The sequence below is a fragment of the Styela clava genome, chromosome 10, assembly GCF_964204865.1.
Source record: "Styela clava chromosome 10, kaStyClav1.hap1.2, whole genome shotgun sequence".
Taxonomy (NCBI): domain Eukaryota; kingdom Metazoa; phylum Chordata; class Ascidiacea; order Stolidobranchia; family Styelidae; genus Styela; species Styela clava.
Window position 1 is genome coordinate 16,472,517 of NC_135259.1, and position 16,154 is coordinate 16,488,670.

The 16,154-nt window shown below is 35.7% G+C and overlaps 1 protein-coding gene across 6 annotated transcripts in view; it reads left to right on the forward strand.

The window, feature by feature from the left end:
* Positions 1-2,833: 2,833 nt before the first annotated feature.
* Positions 2,834-16,154, forward strand: part of LOC120338337 (uncharacterized) — a 32,405-nt gene continuing 19,084 nt past the window's right edge. For 2 of the 6 annotated variants that reach the window (XM_078116949.1, XM_078116953.1), the window contains exons 1-25: positions 2,835-3,248; positions 3,896-3,988; positions 4,289-4,444; positions 4,831-4,898; positions 5,113-5,210; positions 5,499-5,626; positions 6,103-6,241; positions 6,570-6,675; positions 7,141-7,177; positions 7,331-7,397; positions 7,721-7,858; positions 8,058-8,244; positions 8,857-8,968; positions 9,494-9,665; positions 9,904-10,168; positions 11,214-11,348; positions 11,546-11,632; positions 12,122-12,172; positions 12,543-12,736; positions 13,202-13,344; positions 13,512-13,655; positions 14,174-14,271; positions 14,754-14,951; positions 15,085-15,252; positions 15,627-15,795. In XM_078116949.1, coding sequence (XP_077973075.1) covers positions 3,932-3,988; positions 4,289-4,444; positions 4,831-4,898; positions 5,113-5,210; positions 5,499-5,626; positions 6,103-6,241; positions 6,570-6,675; positions 7,141-7,177; positions 7,331-7,397; positions 7,721-7,858; positions 8,058-8,244; positions 8,857-8,968; positions 9,494-9,665; positions 9,904-10,168; positions 11,214-11,348; positions 11,546-11,632; positions 12,122-12,172; positions 12,543-12,736; positions 13,202-13,344; positions 13,512-13,655; positions 14,174-14,271; positions 14,754-14,951; positions 15,085-15,252; positions 15,627-15,795 — 3,117 coding nt within the window. In that variant the 5' untranslated portion in view covers positions 2,835-3,248; positions 3,896-3,931. Of the gene's footprint in view, positions 3,249-3,272; positions 3,544-3,895; positions 3,989-4,288; positions 4,445-4,830; positions 4,899-5,112; positions 5,211-5,498; positions 5,627-6,102; positions 6,242-6,569; positions 6,676-7,140; positions 7,178-7,330; positions 7,398-7,720; positions 7,859-8,057; positions 8,245-8,856; positions 8,969-9,493; positions 9,666-9,903; positions 10,169-11,213; positions 11,349-11,545; positions 11,633-12,121; positions 12,173-12,542; positions 12,737-13,201; positions 13,345-13,511; positions 13,656-14,173; positions 14,272-14,753; positions 14,952-15,084; positions 15,253-15,626; positions 15,796-16,154 lie in introns of those variants that run through there. The other 4 variants (XM_078116954.1, XM_078116951.1, XM_078116950.1 and 1 more) reach the window with 4 other exon arrangements.

The window sequence follows — 16,154 nt, forward strand, 5'->3', positions numbered from 1 at the left end:
CCTTTTAATAGAGACATGTTGTGCTTTTTAACGAAATAAAAAAAAGCGTTGTTTTAACTTATGTCCGAGAGTTTTTAAAGTCATTTCCACGAAATATTTTTGCGGGGGGGCCCACGAGAGTCTTGCTACGCCACTGATCGCACGCAATTGATAACCTGCTTTCCAGTCTTAGTATTCCCTAACTGACAGTAGGAAATTTGGTTTGTAGATTCACACCCTTAACTTTGCCCCTTGTCGCCGATGATTGTATAATAACGCATTTTCAACTGAACTACAGTCAAAACGGGATATCATATTATTTGCACAAATGTTCACACATTCAGTATAGGTAAAGCAACGTACACGATAGTCCCAGATGAACGCCTTTTAGTCACGGAATGAATAACCTGCTTCAAATCAACGCTGTATGTTTAATGTAATTTTGGGGGGTAATTAGCCTCGCTGTGGGCTGCCAAGCGTGACGTTGTTAATTAAGTAAGATTCTGATACAGTCGGTCCTCGTCAGTAACGGTGGCTCAGGGGAAGCGTAGACTCGTTGTTAAACATCAGGCCAGGTATAAAAGTGGGTTCAAACCCCACAGGTTAGACCAAGTTGTAGGGAAGGAAAAGCAGGCAGGGCCAGTGGTCGAGGAAAGAAAGCGGGCTGACGGGCGAGAGAGCCAAGTTGTAGGGAAGGAACCGCAGATACGACAAGGAAAGTGGTTGTGAAAAGATAGCGAGTCGACGCAAAGAGACAGGCGAACAAACAGTCTAAATCTAAAGCGAATAAACATGCAAGTAACAGTTGTAGAGAAGATGAAGTAAATCGGGACGACGCCAAGAGAGCAGCAGTAGAGAAACAGTCAAACGAGAATAAAGATGGCGTGAGTAAAGTATGGAAGCCAGAGGGATGGGTACAGCGCGGCAGACCACAGGCCGCAGGGATGGGACAGCAGAACGAAAAAGTTGCCAATAAAAGAAAGCGGTCCCGATGACGAGCAGCAATAGCAAAAAAACAGTTGAAGTGAGAATAAAGATGGTGCCAGAGGCAGCACGGTAAGTTGTGGTGAAGACAGAAGAGAATAATGGTAAAAAATAAAAGCTATAGAGGAGTCACGGTGGCTGGCAAAGAGGGGGAGGGAGGCCAGAAGCAAAAAAAGAAACTAAAGGAGAGGACCAGAAAGTCAGCAAAAAGTAAAAAAAAAAAATATTTAAAAATATTCGTGGCCCCTCAATTAGTAAAACGGTGATCATATACAATCGGCTCGGATTCGATCGATCGGATCGGATCGGATATTCGATAATCTTTGGGGAAAATGTTTCAGGGATAAGATTGTAAATATCTAGTTTAAAGTATCATCATTTTGAAATATTCATTGATATAAAATATACGGCCACAATATGAAAAGTTTAGATAAATGAATTCCCGTAGGCATGGCAAAGAATGAAAAAGTGAAAATTTTATTGTTGCTATTTCTTGAATTTATATTGTTTAGAATGGCTTGGCTGTAACGATGGCTATAACTTCTCGAGAACATAGACTGTGATTATTTTACATTTTACTCACCGCCAATAACAGTATTTCTATAATTAAATTACCCGATCTTTTTACTAGATCAGGGTTGTCGGCCTCCCGGGCCACACTATTAATTTTGTATTGTTCGCGGGCCACAATACTGTCAAGAATAAGTAAATACACTTTTATTGTTTGAACACATTGATTATTATTTATCAAGCCAACCAAGAAACGCAAAAACCACTCATTAAAACATGCAAAAATCTTACTGTATCTGGCGTAAGACTTCAAACTCTTCATATTGGAAAAAAATGTCATAAGGCGAAAATGTCCTTTTAGATTGTCACCAATACAACATGCAGACATATTAGGCAAGAATTGTGGTATCTCCTCACTCGTACGGTCAAAAATCTGTTTGAATTGGCCAGTTTTCTTCTCAAACTCATGTTTACAAAATAACTGCATATTTATTGATTACCAAATGTGAGGTACAGAATGGTAATTACTAAATTTTTTGACATATAGGCAGCATTTTTTGTAATACTGTTTAGGCTGGTTGCAAAAAACACTCGGCAGAAATTATATTGTTTGGCGATTACATTAATATTCAGTTATCAGACATAACCAACCTAGGCGAATAGGTTCCTCATTTGATTTTTAGTGTTTTATGAAGCCTTTTTGTTAGCATATATCCCCGATAAAAAAGGAAGCCAGTCTACAATTCAGACTAGCCAAGCAAATTATACAACTGCGCTAGTAGTATCAGCTAGCCATAACACTAGTCAATTCAGTAACATTAGTGATGTGACAATATGGCAAAAGATTTTTCTGGGTATTTTTATGACGAAACAACACCAAATGTGATTTTTTTGTAACCCCGAATATTGCGACGAGGGCCCCATAATGAAGCGACGGGCCACTTGTGACCCGCTGGCCTGGGTTTGAACCACCTTGAACTAGATATTAGAAGTAAACCTTGGGTGTCGCTGCTCGATAACCAGATTTCAGTCTCCGCAGCTTCCCTTCCAAAGTAAAAATGTATGATTATCTCTAACAAAAATGTTGTAAATTACGTGACAGTTTCGTATGGCAGTACGGTAGCAGAAGTAGTGAAAGTAGCCCCAGAAAGTCAAGTTTATTTTATCCAACCAGTGAAAAAAAAAATAATATATTCAAATATGTTGTGAATCAGAATTAGTTTAATTCAAATTGATACAAATCCCGTAGGAAGACAAGGTACCGTTAAATATACTCATACCTTCTTGTGGGAACCACCAGTTGTCGACAATTTTATCACATGGTCTTTCATTGCGCATGCGCGCTTACGTCACGTGAAGGTTCGTCGGCGACTCGTGGTTTGGGAATCTGCGCTTTACAGCTTTACTGAAAAGTTCGCAGAGGGAGCAGGGTACTGGTACAGTTATTACGGAGTATTCCTGAAATTGGTAATAAGTACCGCAGACATAAGATACTGCAAGTTGTAGTGGAGCATACAGAAGTTTTGTGCAAATACGTGCTAAAATTGCATGTCTGTTTGAAAGCTTAAATTTCGCTGCACGCGTGTCGGCGTCTGAGCGTGCTGTGCTATCAAACAAAGCTTGGCGCCATTTTGTTGAGTGCCGATTTGATCAGGTTTATATTGGAAGACCACATCAACCTGACAAGAAAGGGATCTACATTTGGAATCTCTATTGATGGGAAACTCGGGGAATTGGATTTATTCTGGGATCTTCTTATTTTAGCTGATTTTGTCGTAAGTAAAACGTGTTTAATGTGTATTTATTTTTGAAAAACTATATACTGTACAGCCATATTTCTGTATTTTCGATACTCAATTCGAACGAAGTTTTGTTTTCTTCTACCAAGAAAATAATGCTCACTGTCTTCAGTTTTCTTTCAGGTTACCTTATTTAATTTTAAGTTGCTATTATATAAAAATTTGCTTAATTAGGATATAAATGCTAAAATCTTACAAATGGACACTTCTGAGATAACACACATGAATATAATGTGTCACTTGGCATATAACAAGTGGCGCAAAAGCTTGGGTAAGTAATGATTTGTAATTGGTATGGTTCTCCCCGGCCCAGATTTCATATATTATTAACACAGTAAAAATGAAAGTGAATTTTGATGTAATGCAATGCTATTGGCAGTATTATAACCATAATGTCAGAACTTGAATTAAAACTAAAAATTTGCAAGTCTTAATTTCTGAATTTTAGCGTTGATGAAAAGTGAACGTCACAAGGAAAATGGTAATTTTTTATTTAATGGTATTCCAGTTAAATAATTTCATGCCATATATTTATTAAAGCCAACTGTCAAATCAGCTATTACATTTTTCATTGTTGAATTCATTTTTTAATTTTTGCTCTTTTTTTTAATGGTTAATTTTAGTAGCAATACAAAGATTGAGACACCAGTTGCGAAGAAATGGACAAATCGAAAAAATCTGCGGCTTCTGCTGCAGCAGTTCCAGGAAAAAAGAAAGTATGTCTAATAGGAATTATGCTTTTCTGCACAATCTTTGTTTTCAGATAAGGATTCATGCCCTGTACTGTTCAAATTTTATCGACTAATAAATTCTAGTGAATAAGATTATAGCATGAAACACAGCTTCTTTATGCCTTCTGTTTTACAGAATTGTTTTATTTTTAAACATCGCTTATGTCACTATTTGATATACGTAATGCATGTGAAATATCAGAGCTAAAGCTTAGATGCTTGTTGTGATAGCATATCAGTAAATATTCAACTATAAAACACTGACAGTATATGAATTAAAAACAGGTAATACGTCGGGTGGTAAAGAATGCAAAAACCGGCGAAATTATCAAAACAGAAATTGTTCGAATCGACAGTTCAGGAGAACAGACAGTAACATCATATCCAGCTGGAACACCTATACCGAGCTTGGGCAGTCTACAGTCGCAAGGATCTGGCCAGGTATGGAACAATATTTGAACTTGTTCAAAATTATTTTTATTCAATTATTTGTATTCGTGATTTTCAGAATAATTTGGAATACTTCTATCTGATTGGTTATAAGTTAGTTAGCCAATTGAAATCTCAAAGTGCAACCAAAAATTTAATCAAATCACTGTTTATCTAATTTTTTCTGCATTTCTAAATTCAAATACATTGTACATTCAGTATACATTGACTTTCATGTTTTTTTATACTGAAAACGGCCTAATTTAGATTATGTTCGAAATATTGGATCATTAAGTTTTCGCCATCTGGTCTGGTATTATTGTCTCTGCTTTTTGTTTTGAACTAATTAAATGATATTTATGAAAATTTATATAATTAAAATCTTTAATTTTTTGCAGGCAAAGAAATCGTCTAGTAGGAAGCCTTCTAGTGAAATGAAGTCTGGATCTCCTTCAAGAAGGACAAGGTAAGGGAAACACCAGATAAAAATTTTCATTTACTTTGCATAAAGGCTTATTATTATTAAGATGGTGGAAAAGATACTGTTGTAATAAATTTAGAATCGATGCAAATTTTGTTACATTAAAGGATTTAGTTTGGTACATACTTTTGAAGCACCTTATCATAGCATTTGGATATTTCACATTCTATTCAATCTAATGTTTTACTTCCATTTTCAGTCGTGAAGAGAATATTGCACCTGAAGATTCAAAGGCATCCCAACAGACATCCCCACCTGAACAGAAAAAACATTCCAAAGCTTATGAAGACATAAATAGTGAGTATTAACTGGTTTAGCTAGTATTTATCCCTTTTTAGTGATGTTTTTCATACGGAATATGCTATTTTAGGTACTCCCGTAGTGTGTGTACCAGGTTAGGGTTAGGCCATAATTTTATTCCGATTTTCCTTATTTTAGTTCTATTAATAAGAGTTCCGAGGACCGTATGTGTTAACCAAGTGAATATACCCCTTACCCATAGTTATATTGTTACTCGCACTTCCGGAGCGCCCTATTTTATACCAATCAATTCAAGTGTAATTATAATCATTTTTCTAATTACAGGCAGAGACAGAGGTGACATAGGACCAAGTGTTCCAGCCAATGTTCCCGGTCTTGAAGATTTGATAAAGAAAGAAGAAGAATTAAGAAGACTGAACGAATCAGTATTAGATAAACATGAGAAGCCAAAGGTTATTGCTGATTATGGAACATTTTTAAAATTTTGTTGGTTCAGAAAATCTAATTTGAACTTGGATTCTTTATATCATGTAATCTCATCATTGCGTAAAGATCGGGCTTTCAATCGGCGTCATAACTTACCATCTTAATGTGACGGTGACAAGGCATTCTTTGCAATTTCCACCAGCCTATGCTTACATAGTTCCATTTCTTGTTTATTTTCGTAACGTCAGATCAGCCCCATGAGACGCGGGTCATTTTAGGAGGAAATAACATGTGCAAATAAATGTCAAATGCTTATAATGACAAGTTTTTAAGTTAGACTATTATAGACTATTGTTATAAATTGGTGTTTAGGCTTGAACAAGATTCCACACAACAGTCACATGCAATTAGGCAGACTTCATTTTTGAATTTTTATTTTTTTATAACTAGCTTGTATATTTTGATCCTATTCGAATAATTTCCAATATTTAAACGTGTACAGGACGGTGAAGAGAGCCTTGAAACTGCTTTAATTACTATGATGAAGCGTAAGAGGCAGCAAAGAAATCCAAACAAAGCAAAGCGAGGATTGGTTGCGAGTACGAAGCCAAGAAGACACAGCGACGATGAGATTGATAAAGGTAAATGAACTGTCATCTGTGAAACACTCTAGGAAGTGATAAGGCATACTATGAACATAAGAGTCCTTATCCTTTTTAGACTCCTTGGCTTTGCATATTAGGAGATGATGTCTCGTTTTCTATTTTGCTTGTGTGGTGATTATTTAACATATTTCAGTTTTAGAAATAAAATGAGAGATCCGAATAGAACTTGAATTAATATAGGACATTATGATTTATCAAATTATGAATAGCTGAAGCAAATATTTTAATCTTGAAATTTTTATTGCATTTACGTTTTACCTCTATGTACTTTCAAACTTAGTCTTATCTTTACTGTTTTAATTAGCATTAGATGATGCGTACGACGGTGACACAGATTATCGAGGCATGCCTGGGTCCAAACGTGATGAGGAAGATGAAGAAGCAGAAAGAAAACGTAAAGAAAGACACAGGTTTGTGCATTGGGAATCTATAGTTCTAGGTATTCAATATGCCACTATTGCCTTGATGGCACTCCCGTAGTTTGTGCAACAAGATAGCGGACACCTGAGCATAGTATGTGTATCAGGTTAGGGTTAGGCTATAATTTTATTACAATTTTCCTCATTTTAGTTCTATTACGAGTTCGAGGACTAGCCAAGTGACCCCCGTAGTATTTGTACAAGAAATTATGGCCTAAGCCAACCTGATACACATACTACGTTCCGGTGTCCGCCATCTTGGCTCACATACTATGAGAGTACTGCCCTGACTATTGCTGAATTTTAATGTTGGTATTCATATGTCATAAAAAGGTTGATGAACGGTTAATTACCTCTTTTTGGCTGTATATGTGCTTGAACTTGTTCTTTTTGACAACTTGTACTATTTTCCCAAGAGATATACTTATACTTATGTACACTATCATCTTTTTCTAGACGTAGAAGGGAGAAGAAACATAGAGAGAGAGCACAGGTAGATTTTCAGTATAATCAATTATTTTATCTCCAATATTCAGATGTTGTCAACTTGTAATCGTTAATACCCATAACTACATCAAATTGATTTTGTTTTGGACATTTTGACTAAATTGAAATCCTATAATAAAGAAACTCAATTTTTACCCAGGCGCCTGACCATGCAGATGTTGAAGAGTATCAAGGAGAAACAGGACCATTGGATATGCCTGATATTGGTGAGTCTGTGTTTTTTTTTACGAAGTTATGGCGACACATTTCTGATTACCCTGCAAATATGGTTTAATCCCATGCGAGATATTTATGTGAAAAAGGATTGCTGGATTCCTCGCCGCTGCCACCATCGCATCCATGCATATAGAACTGGCTAACTAACCCCATACCCGACATGGACTAGTTACCATTTTTGTCTGTGGGTATTGCTTGTATTGTATTCAATTATTTAATAGAATCGATATTTGTTTACATTTATTGAAACTCATTTGGAGTATAGGTGTAAGTTGGCAAATTTTGATATTCATTCTTGGTCATTTCCTCTCAGAATCATTTCGTAAACGAAACGATGATGAAACACCTATGGAGGTCGCTGAAGGTGACACTCAACCACAGCAAGAGGGCGATGATGAGCAAGAAATTTCTAAACAATTGGAAGATACAACTATAAAGCAAGAAGATGACGGTATGTAGTGTATATCATTCATTCATATCATTCTTTATATCATAAATAATGAACAGTATGCTTTGTGGGGCAAAAGTTTGTTGTTTTGGGGAGGGGAAACCGATATATTACTTCATATTCGGTGTATGAAGTTCATGTAGCTCAGGCATTGATTTGTGTTTGCTCTTGTAAATTAACGTTTGTGCAAATTTATATTCAGATACTCAGCCTAATGACGATAAAAACAAGAGCGAAGACAGTGGTTCTGATGACGATAAAAGAAAGAAAAAGAAGAAACATAAGCATAAAAAGAAGAAAAAGAAAACTAAAAAGACAAAGGATGATAAGAAAAGTGAGAGTGAGAAAGAGGGAGATAAAGAAGAAAGAAAAAGAAAATCGAGGAGCAGGTATGCCACAGATGGAAATGAAAATTATTCGAATACTTAAAGATAAATGTAGTATTACTTATCTGTCAAATCCTTAATGGGGACTATGTTGCTATGTAACTAAAATATTCCCAAAATTCTCTTCATAACAGTTTGCATGCTGCATCGTTGGGTACAAAATTCGGTACTATTGTAGTGTGTGTACCAGGTTAGGGTTAGGTCATACTTTTATTCAGATTTTCCTATTTTAGTTCTATTCAGAGTTCATAACTGTCTGTGTTAGCCAAGTGAATATACCCCCTACCCATAGGTTTCAGTCTCTTTACACAACTTGATGTAAAATCGTACAAAATTAGTTACCTCCATATTGGTACAAACACTTCTGGAGCGGCCAAGACTCATTGTGGTGCAATTTCCATTTTCAGCAGGATACTTAAGAATAGATATTTTCATGCCAGCAGGCACACCTTGAGTGGTAATTTGTCCAAAGTTTGAAACCAACTTGTAATTTTTTTCTAATTTTCGAATCAAAAATAAATATACCTAAATTTGCGGTAATCTGTATGGATGGAAATGATACAAAGCAAATTTATTTATAACATCGTATGGAACCTTTCTATTTTTTGTTATCAGATCTCGAAGCTTGTCGTCACTTTCTTTATCATCAATCTCTTCAGCATTCAGTGATAGTTTTGATTTTGCTGGGATGGATTATGATCCTTCAGAAGAAGGTGGTTTCGACATGGTAAGAGAATATTCTTAGTGATTACTATTTTTTCTGTGCTGTATTGGCTGAAATACAATGTATGTGGTAGACCATGTTGGTGCTGCAAGATCTCTGGTTGAAATCTCACCGACCATCTTATCACTCACCAACTCACTCGAATGTGTGATAAACCAGATGCGCTCTTTCAAATCATATTGATTCTGATGCTTGATTCTAGAGCAGTGGTGGGCAAGGTTTTTGAATCAGGGGCCAAAAAAGTTGCCCGCCTAGACTGGTGGGCCATGTAAGGGTGATGTAAAACTAAATTTAATAGCAAATCAACAAATTCCTTGAGCTGTTTTTTAGCTTAAACGTCAAAATTTTGTTGTAGTTTGGTTGTGGCAGCATCAGGTGGGCCAGATTGAACTACCCAATGGGCCGGATTTGCCCCTGTCAATTCAAGAGCTGTGGTTAAAGTGGATGCATAAAATAATACTAAGTTTGAAATGCGGGATGTTTTTCTAAAATATACCTGTCACATAATTTTTATTTTTTTTTCCGCAGGCAATGATGGAATATCAACAAATCAGAGCTCAACAAATGGGATTTATGGCACCTGGCCCTTTCTTTTTTAGAGGAAGAGGGGGTCGGGGTTTCCCCCGCGGTAGGGGATTTCCTCCAGGAGCATGGAGAGGACGTGGAGCGCCACCACCTGGATTTTTCCCATTCTTTCCTGGTAATTTTATTTGAAACCTGTAAAAATATATCAAGAGAAACTAGTTCATACAAATTAAAATTTGGAAATATGGGAGAAAGGGAAAAATGTTGGACTGTTTTTCTGTAAATTTTAGGGTGGAATGCCAATTTGTAACAATTTGAAAATAATGAAGTTTCATGTATTGTTATTTAGTAGATTGCTTCATCTTACAATACCCTTTCTCTGGTAGTTTAATGCATATTTTCATTTTATTCAGGCGACCCCAACTTTGTTCAATTTCCTGGTATGCCTGGGGAAAAAGGTGGGGATTCAACTCGTGGTCGGGGTCAGCCTGTAAACCTGGGTCCTTGGAAAGGCAGGGGGCTTCGGGGTAGAGGTATACCCCCCGGATTTCATCGAAACTACACAGAAGATGATAAAGGCGATGCGGTGTATGTTGAAGAGAGCGGTAGTTCATCGAGTTCTGATGGTGGCAAGAAAAAAAAGAAGAAGAAACATAGAAAGAGAAGTTATTCTTCAAGGTTGGTTTTTGAATACCTAAATGGAGCTTCGATTGGCTGAATGTTCTTATTATGGAAGTCGTAATAATTTGGATTTCACTTTGGTAAATTAAAAAATGGTGCTAATAAAACAAGACAATGTTTGATATTTGAGCAGTAAATAAAGTATCGGCTTATATGTTAAGATCAACTGTTTTTGGGAGGGATTAGAATGTTTCAGTAGAATCTTGAGAGGTGGGAGCATGTCGATCTCTGGGCTGTTATGGTTACAGAATAAATCTTTTATCACTGGTATTCATTCTATTTACAATGCATTTGTACATTTGCTTCTAAGATTTGACTAAGTTTACTGCTGATCAGATTACTGTCAAGTATGTCAAAAATAAGAATAACGTAATGTTAATAACGCAAAGAATTTTTCAAGTCGTGCCCCAACTCAAACGAGAATATCGATCAGAGACCGAAGACTTATCGGTCGAGCTTTTACTCCATAGCCACACACCGTGTGTCCCATTACTAATTAATCAATAACTCTCTAACTATACGACATAAATGATGAATCCTCCAAAATCAATAGGCTTCTGGTCCGAGATATGATGAATGCACATGCAAAATTTGGAGAGAGTTCAACCTCGCTTTTGTGAGATATCGCGTGTAACTAACAGACAAACAAACAAACAAATAACTATCAACATACTTACCGATCAAGATAGATAAGTAATAATTAGCTAACAATAAGCCACAAATAACAGATAGGTGAAAGTATGTTGTATTCAAAAAACACTTGAAAATGTGTTGATGGAACGTAAATAATGAAATAAGCTCGAAATGTAAATATCCTAAATAAGGCGGGAAAGATCAAATCTAACAAATATCTTTATTTTTAATTAGCTTAATTAGCGCCTACCTACCGTTTTAGGAACCACTGTGTTAGAAGCTTTCGTCATGTCATAGTCTAACATCTTCATGCAAAAGAAGATGAAACCGCTATAGCAGCATTCTATACTTATCGAAATGTACGAATATAATTATAAACATTCCTCATAATCTTGATATCTCTCTTCAGGTCATACTCGTCCAGTGGTTCTTCTCGTTCGCGCTCAAGATCAAGACGACGTCACAGGAGGCGCCATAGATCTAGTTCGTACTCTTCTCGTTCTTCCAGATCGTATTCTCGATCATCATACTCATCCAGGTCAAGGTAAGAAGGTGTTGCTTCGATAATGTACTATTTTGTTAGTCTGTGTGTTTAGTTTTCGTAGTTGATTATTTCGGCGGTTCTCATACATTTAATTTTTATTATGTCTTTCTATATGTGTCACAATAATTTTTATCGAATAAAATTTTATATATTCATAATGTAAAATTTATAAATTTGTTGAAATTTTCCTTTCTTAGATCTCGCTCGTATTCTCGTTCATATTCGTCTTATTCAAGAAGTTCATCCAGGTCAAGATCTAGAAGTTCAAGAAGATCAAAGTCTGGGTAGGTTTGGAGATTTTAACGGTGCTCCCGAAGTATGTGCACCAAGATGACACACAACCTGAACATAGTATGTGTACTAGGTTAGGGTTGTTATCAGGCTGTGTGCCATCCATCTGAACATACTTCTGAAGCGCCATTTTACCTATATATTCCATATTCCACTTTAATAAGGATCACGAAATGAAAATTTTACCACACAAAACTTCTCTTAAAACCAATTAATTTGTAATATTATATATCATGAAATATGCTAATCATGAAAAAAACGTGTAGTAATAGTTTGCAGAACGCATGTTAAATAATTCTCTGCCATATTATGTTTTGTGTTGCCAAATTAACTTTTATTGTTATAATATTTTAAATATGCTTCTATACATTCAGTCCCTAGTCGCAGTTATGGTATTAATTTGATGTACTGTCAATTTAGAGAGATTTTTATGTTCTGCTCTGTAATTTCCAATTTGAATTGTTTTTACTATTCTTTTCTAGTTCACGCAGAAGGGAAGGTTCGACACAGCCATGGGGATATGACGATGGAAGGTAATTTATTTTGGTTTCTTTTTTAAATTTGGGTAAAAACTCCTTCTCTACCGAATAAAATTTGGAACGAAGCAATCCACTGTTCTACTTTTTTTTATGTCAACCTGTCTTTTTAAAATTGCATTTTTCTTTCACAAAATTTCAAATTTTTTTGGCAATGCTCTTCGGCTCACCCCTTCTGGATTTTCTAGTCGCTTGTAGTATATGTTTTGTCCCGAAGGAGTGACATCGCCCACTTTAAAAATTACTGTGTTAATGCATTGAAATTCATTTAAAAACTGGTAAGATTTGGCATATGAACGAATTGAGCTTTGCCTCATTGTTTCAATCTAAGGAAATATCAAAAAATATTTATTTCAATATTTCTTAGGGCAAGTCCATCCTACAGAGCTTACGACGAAGATGGTTTTAAACCTCCTGTTCGTGATAAACATTCTGATGATGAAGAAGTGCCGTGGTGGGCGGAGTTTGATAAAACTTATGAAGTCGAAAAGAAGAAATTAGAAGAAGAAAAAAGGCAATTGGAAGAAGAAGAGAAAGCTTTTGAAAAGGGATCAACTAGTGGTGGGTGCTAGGGATATTCAGAAAATTCAGTATTTAACCATTTTCAAAAGGTGCAATATTTCCAAATTAATTTTTTTGCCAAGATTTGCTTTTATATAGAATGAGGATTTATGTCATTGATAAGTGTGCTCTAACAATATTTTCTATCGGCTTTAAATGTTCTTTCAGCTGTGCGTGGGGCCTGTCTACATTTGAGTTGAAATCTGAATTCGACATTTTTTGAGAATTGGTTTCAATAACTATTTTCAAGTTTTATATAGTTCCCAGAAGATATATATTGACATCCTTATTATAAACATAAGGGAATCTGACATAAAATAGAACGAAAAATTTTACATGTGCCCGTTGTAAATTCCAAAGATATTTTAACAAGATTCTTTTTCAATATAATTTTTCACAATAGTTCATGTTGTAACCTCAAACTTCTTTAACAATTTAAGCTGGAAGTATTTTTCTCGTTTCCAGCTGAACCAGAGCCGCCATCCATCGTGTCGACAGATGAAATTGACGTCGTTCGTTGTTTGATGAATCTTGTTGATAAAGCAAGATCACAACAAGATGAATGTCTGGAAACAGCAAGAGAATGTCTCAACGATATTGTAGTCAAGGTACCGTTGCTAATTAATGCATAACATTGTTGTGAATTGGGACATAAATAAGTAAAGTAATCTTAAACAATTATGTGATGGTCATTAGCAACTTGATTAACATTCACTTTTGAATAAAAAATTTAAAATCTCAAAGGTTTAGTATTTGACACTTTATCTTTCAACAGGTATCTACAGCACCAGTCCAAGCAACACAACTACATGAAGAAATTGAAGATCCGTTTGACAAAGTTATACAAGACTGTGTTGATTCCATCCTAGATAAGATTACTCCTAACGATCCACAAACTGCTTCAAGACTTTGTCTGAAGGTAGGAATACGTTATATTTGAAGACAGCAAATTTGTTTTAGGTGTTTAAATGCAGTTTTGTTATAATTTCATCCTTTTTTGTTTGAATCTACTCTGAATTGGTTGAGATAATAAAGGGAGATAGTATTTTTCTTTGTCACTGCTCTTGTTATATTTGTCATTACGCCTGTTGTGTTCATAAGTCGTACTTCAAAATTGCTGTATTTTTGATGTTACAACTGTGACACTAATATCGCCATGGTGACATCTTAAAATATTATTGCCTTCATGCAGTCACTATCCTTGTCTGTGAATTAGTATTCTCAGTTTCATTAGACATCTGGAACTGTCTGCTATATTGAATCAAAGACCTTACCCAGCATTTGGTTCCAGTGCCATTTGCTGTTTAATATCTTTGTACAACCTATATTTCTATTTAACCTATGTGGGTTGTCCGAATCGAATGGATATTTCAATATTCAGATTTTGAGAATGCTATATGTCGGTAAGATATTTGTAACATTAATTCTTTTATTTAGGAAATCATTGATACAGTGGTTGAACAAGAGGAAGAAGATAAAGCAAATGAGGAAGCAAACGAAATGGAGAAAGAAATCACGGAGAGTGAACAATCAAGGTACTTTGTTAATTGATGTAATTTCATAAATTTATGTCGCTCAGCCTGGCTTATTTACACAAAAATCGTTAACTTTGAATCAGACTATGAGAATTGAAAAAAATCGTAATAATGAGCATTTGTGTTAAATTGGTTGAGTATTATTCGTGACTATCGGACATCATATGTGGAGTCTGGGAAATTTCCTGCCTGGCGCAAGAGTGATTTAATAACCAAAGACTTCTGTCTACAGCGCGACGAAATTATTACTCAGAATTCTGGTCCAAACTGAATTGAAGAAAATCAGAGAAAACCAAAGTTGATTACAACGAGCTTTCTTTAATTATTGGCTGGGAGTTTTTAGTTGACTTAATGCATTCTTTAGTTCCTATAATAAAAATTTTCACGAGGGGTACTTTGAAAATACGACTACAGCTCTGACACCAAATCAACATCGAAATATGCCGTTAACTTTACGTAACAATACCTTGTTCTCTTTTCAGATTATTTCAATGCTACCTTCGAGCTCAGAAACTCACTGAACAAATCAAGGCTGAACGTAGAGCCAAAGGTCTCGTTGATGAGATGGGAGAAGATAAAACTCAGAACGATGATAAGCAGAAGACTGATGATCGAAAGAGGGATAGAAGGGGTCATAGGTCACGGCATAGAAGGAGAAGTCGAAGCAGGAGTCGCGATAGGTAAGATTTGTAAAGGTTTGATTAGTTTTTGGGGGGGGGGGGAACTGTCGAATTGGCTCGTGAAATTTTCCATCATCGGATTATATATTGCTCTGTGGATTTTTTTTATCGGAATATTTCTGATTTATTTTAGGGGTAGACGCCGGAGAAGACGTAGTTCAAGTGGCAGCCGAAGCAGGTCTTCTTCACGTTCAAGCGATCGTGCAATTCCTCTTGTGTCGAAAGAAAGTTTGAAACAAGCCCAGGCTGTGCTTATGATGCAACAACAGCAGTTACAAGTTGCTGGATTGCTCGGAACGGGGTGAGTTAAGAATAAATGTTGGTCTGTATGGAGTTGCTTGAGGGCTTTGCTAAAACAGTAATTTGCAAATCCAAATACATTCTGAAATTTAATATATTGAACATCAAATATATTCTCAAATGAGTTACTCTGGAATTAATGTGCCAAAGGTGTATTTCTTTTTTAAGGGCCAAAATGCGTTTTCTCCGTTTTAGACAAAAACTAGACCACTCGTATTTAAAAAAATTCAAACGGCATATCCACAAATTTTGGATAATAATATTTAATATATACATTTTGTTTTGAGTGGAATTGTATAGAAAAATCATTACCATGTTAGAGATAAAGTATCTGTAAAAATGACCAGTAAAAATTTAACCCTTTTTGTTTTTCAGAATGCCGAATCTGGCAGGTTTAACACAGGCAGCAGCGTTGGCAGCAGGTATTACACCTGCATTGCTTGCTCAAACTGCTGCAAAAAATAAAAACTTGAACATAACTGTACCTGATGATGGAAACGAAATCAAAGATGAATCCAAGTTCACGAAATGGGATAAAGATAAGGTTTGTGAATTACATAATGAACTATTAAAAGCTATAGGGTCAGAGAATTGCTTTTCTTCGGACCGCCTTCGACCGACGGACCGATAGTTTTTGTAATCCAGTAGTTGAAACTGAAAGTGAAGTAAGTTGTTAGAAGCTGCTTCTCTTAGTGCTTTCAGATTTTTTTTGAGCTTTCAATTTTAGTTATGTGTTCAACTGCTTGTAAGATATTTTTATTTGTCGCAAAGCTCTTGGGGAGCCGTCGATCATATCTAAGAAGCTACACCTTTTTGAGTCTCCCGCAATTGTCTCAGTTTGGCATTGCCTGCTTGAGATCTTTAATGCAGTTGAGTTTAAAACTATTATTTACTTTCAATTGC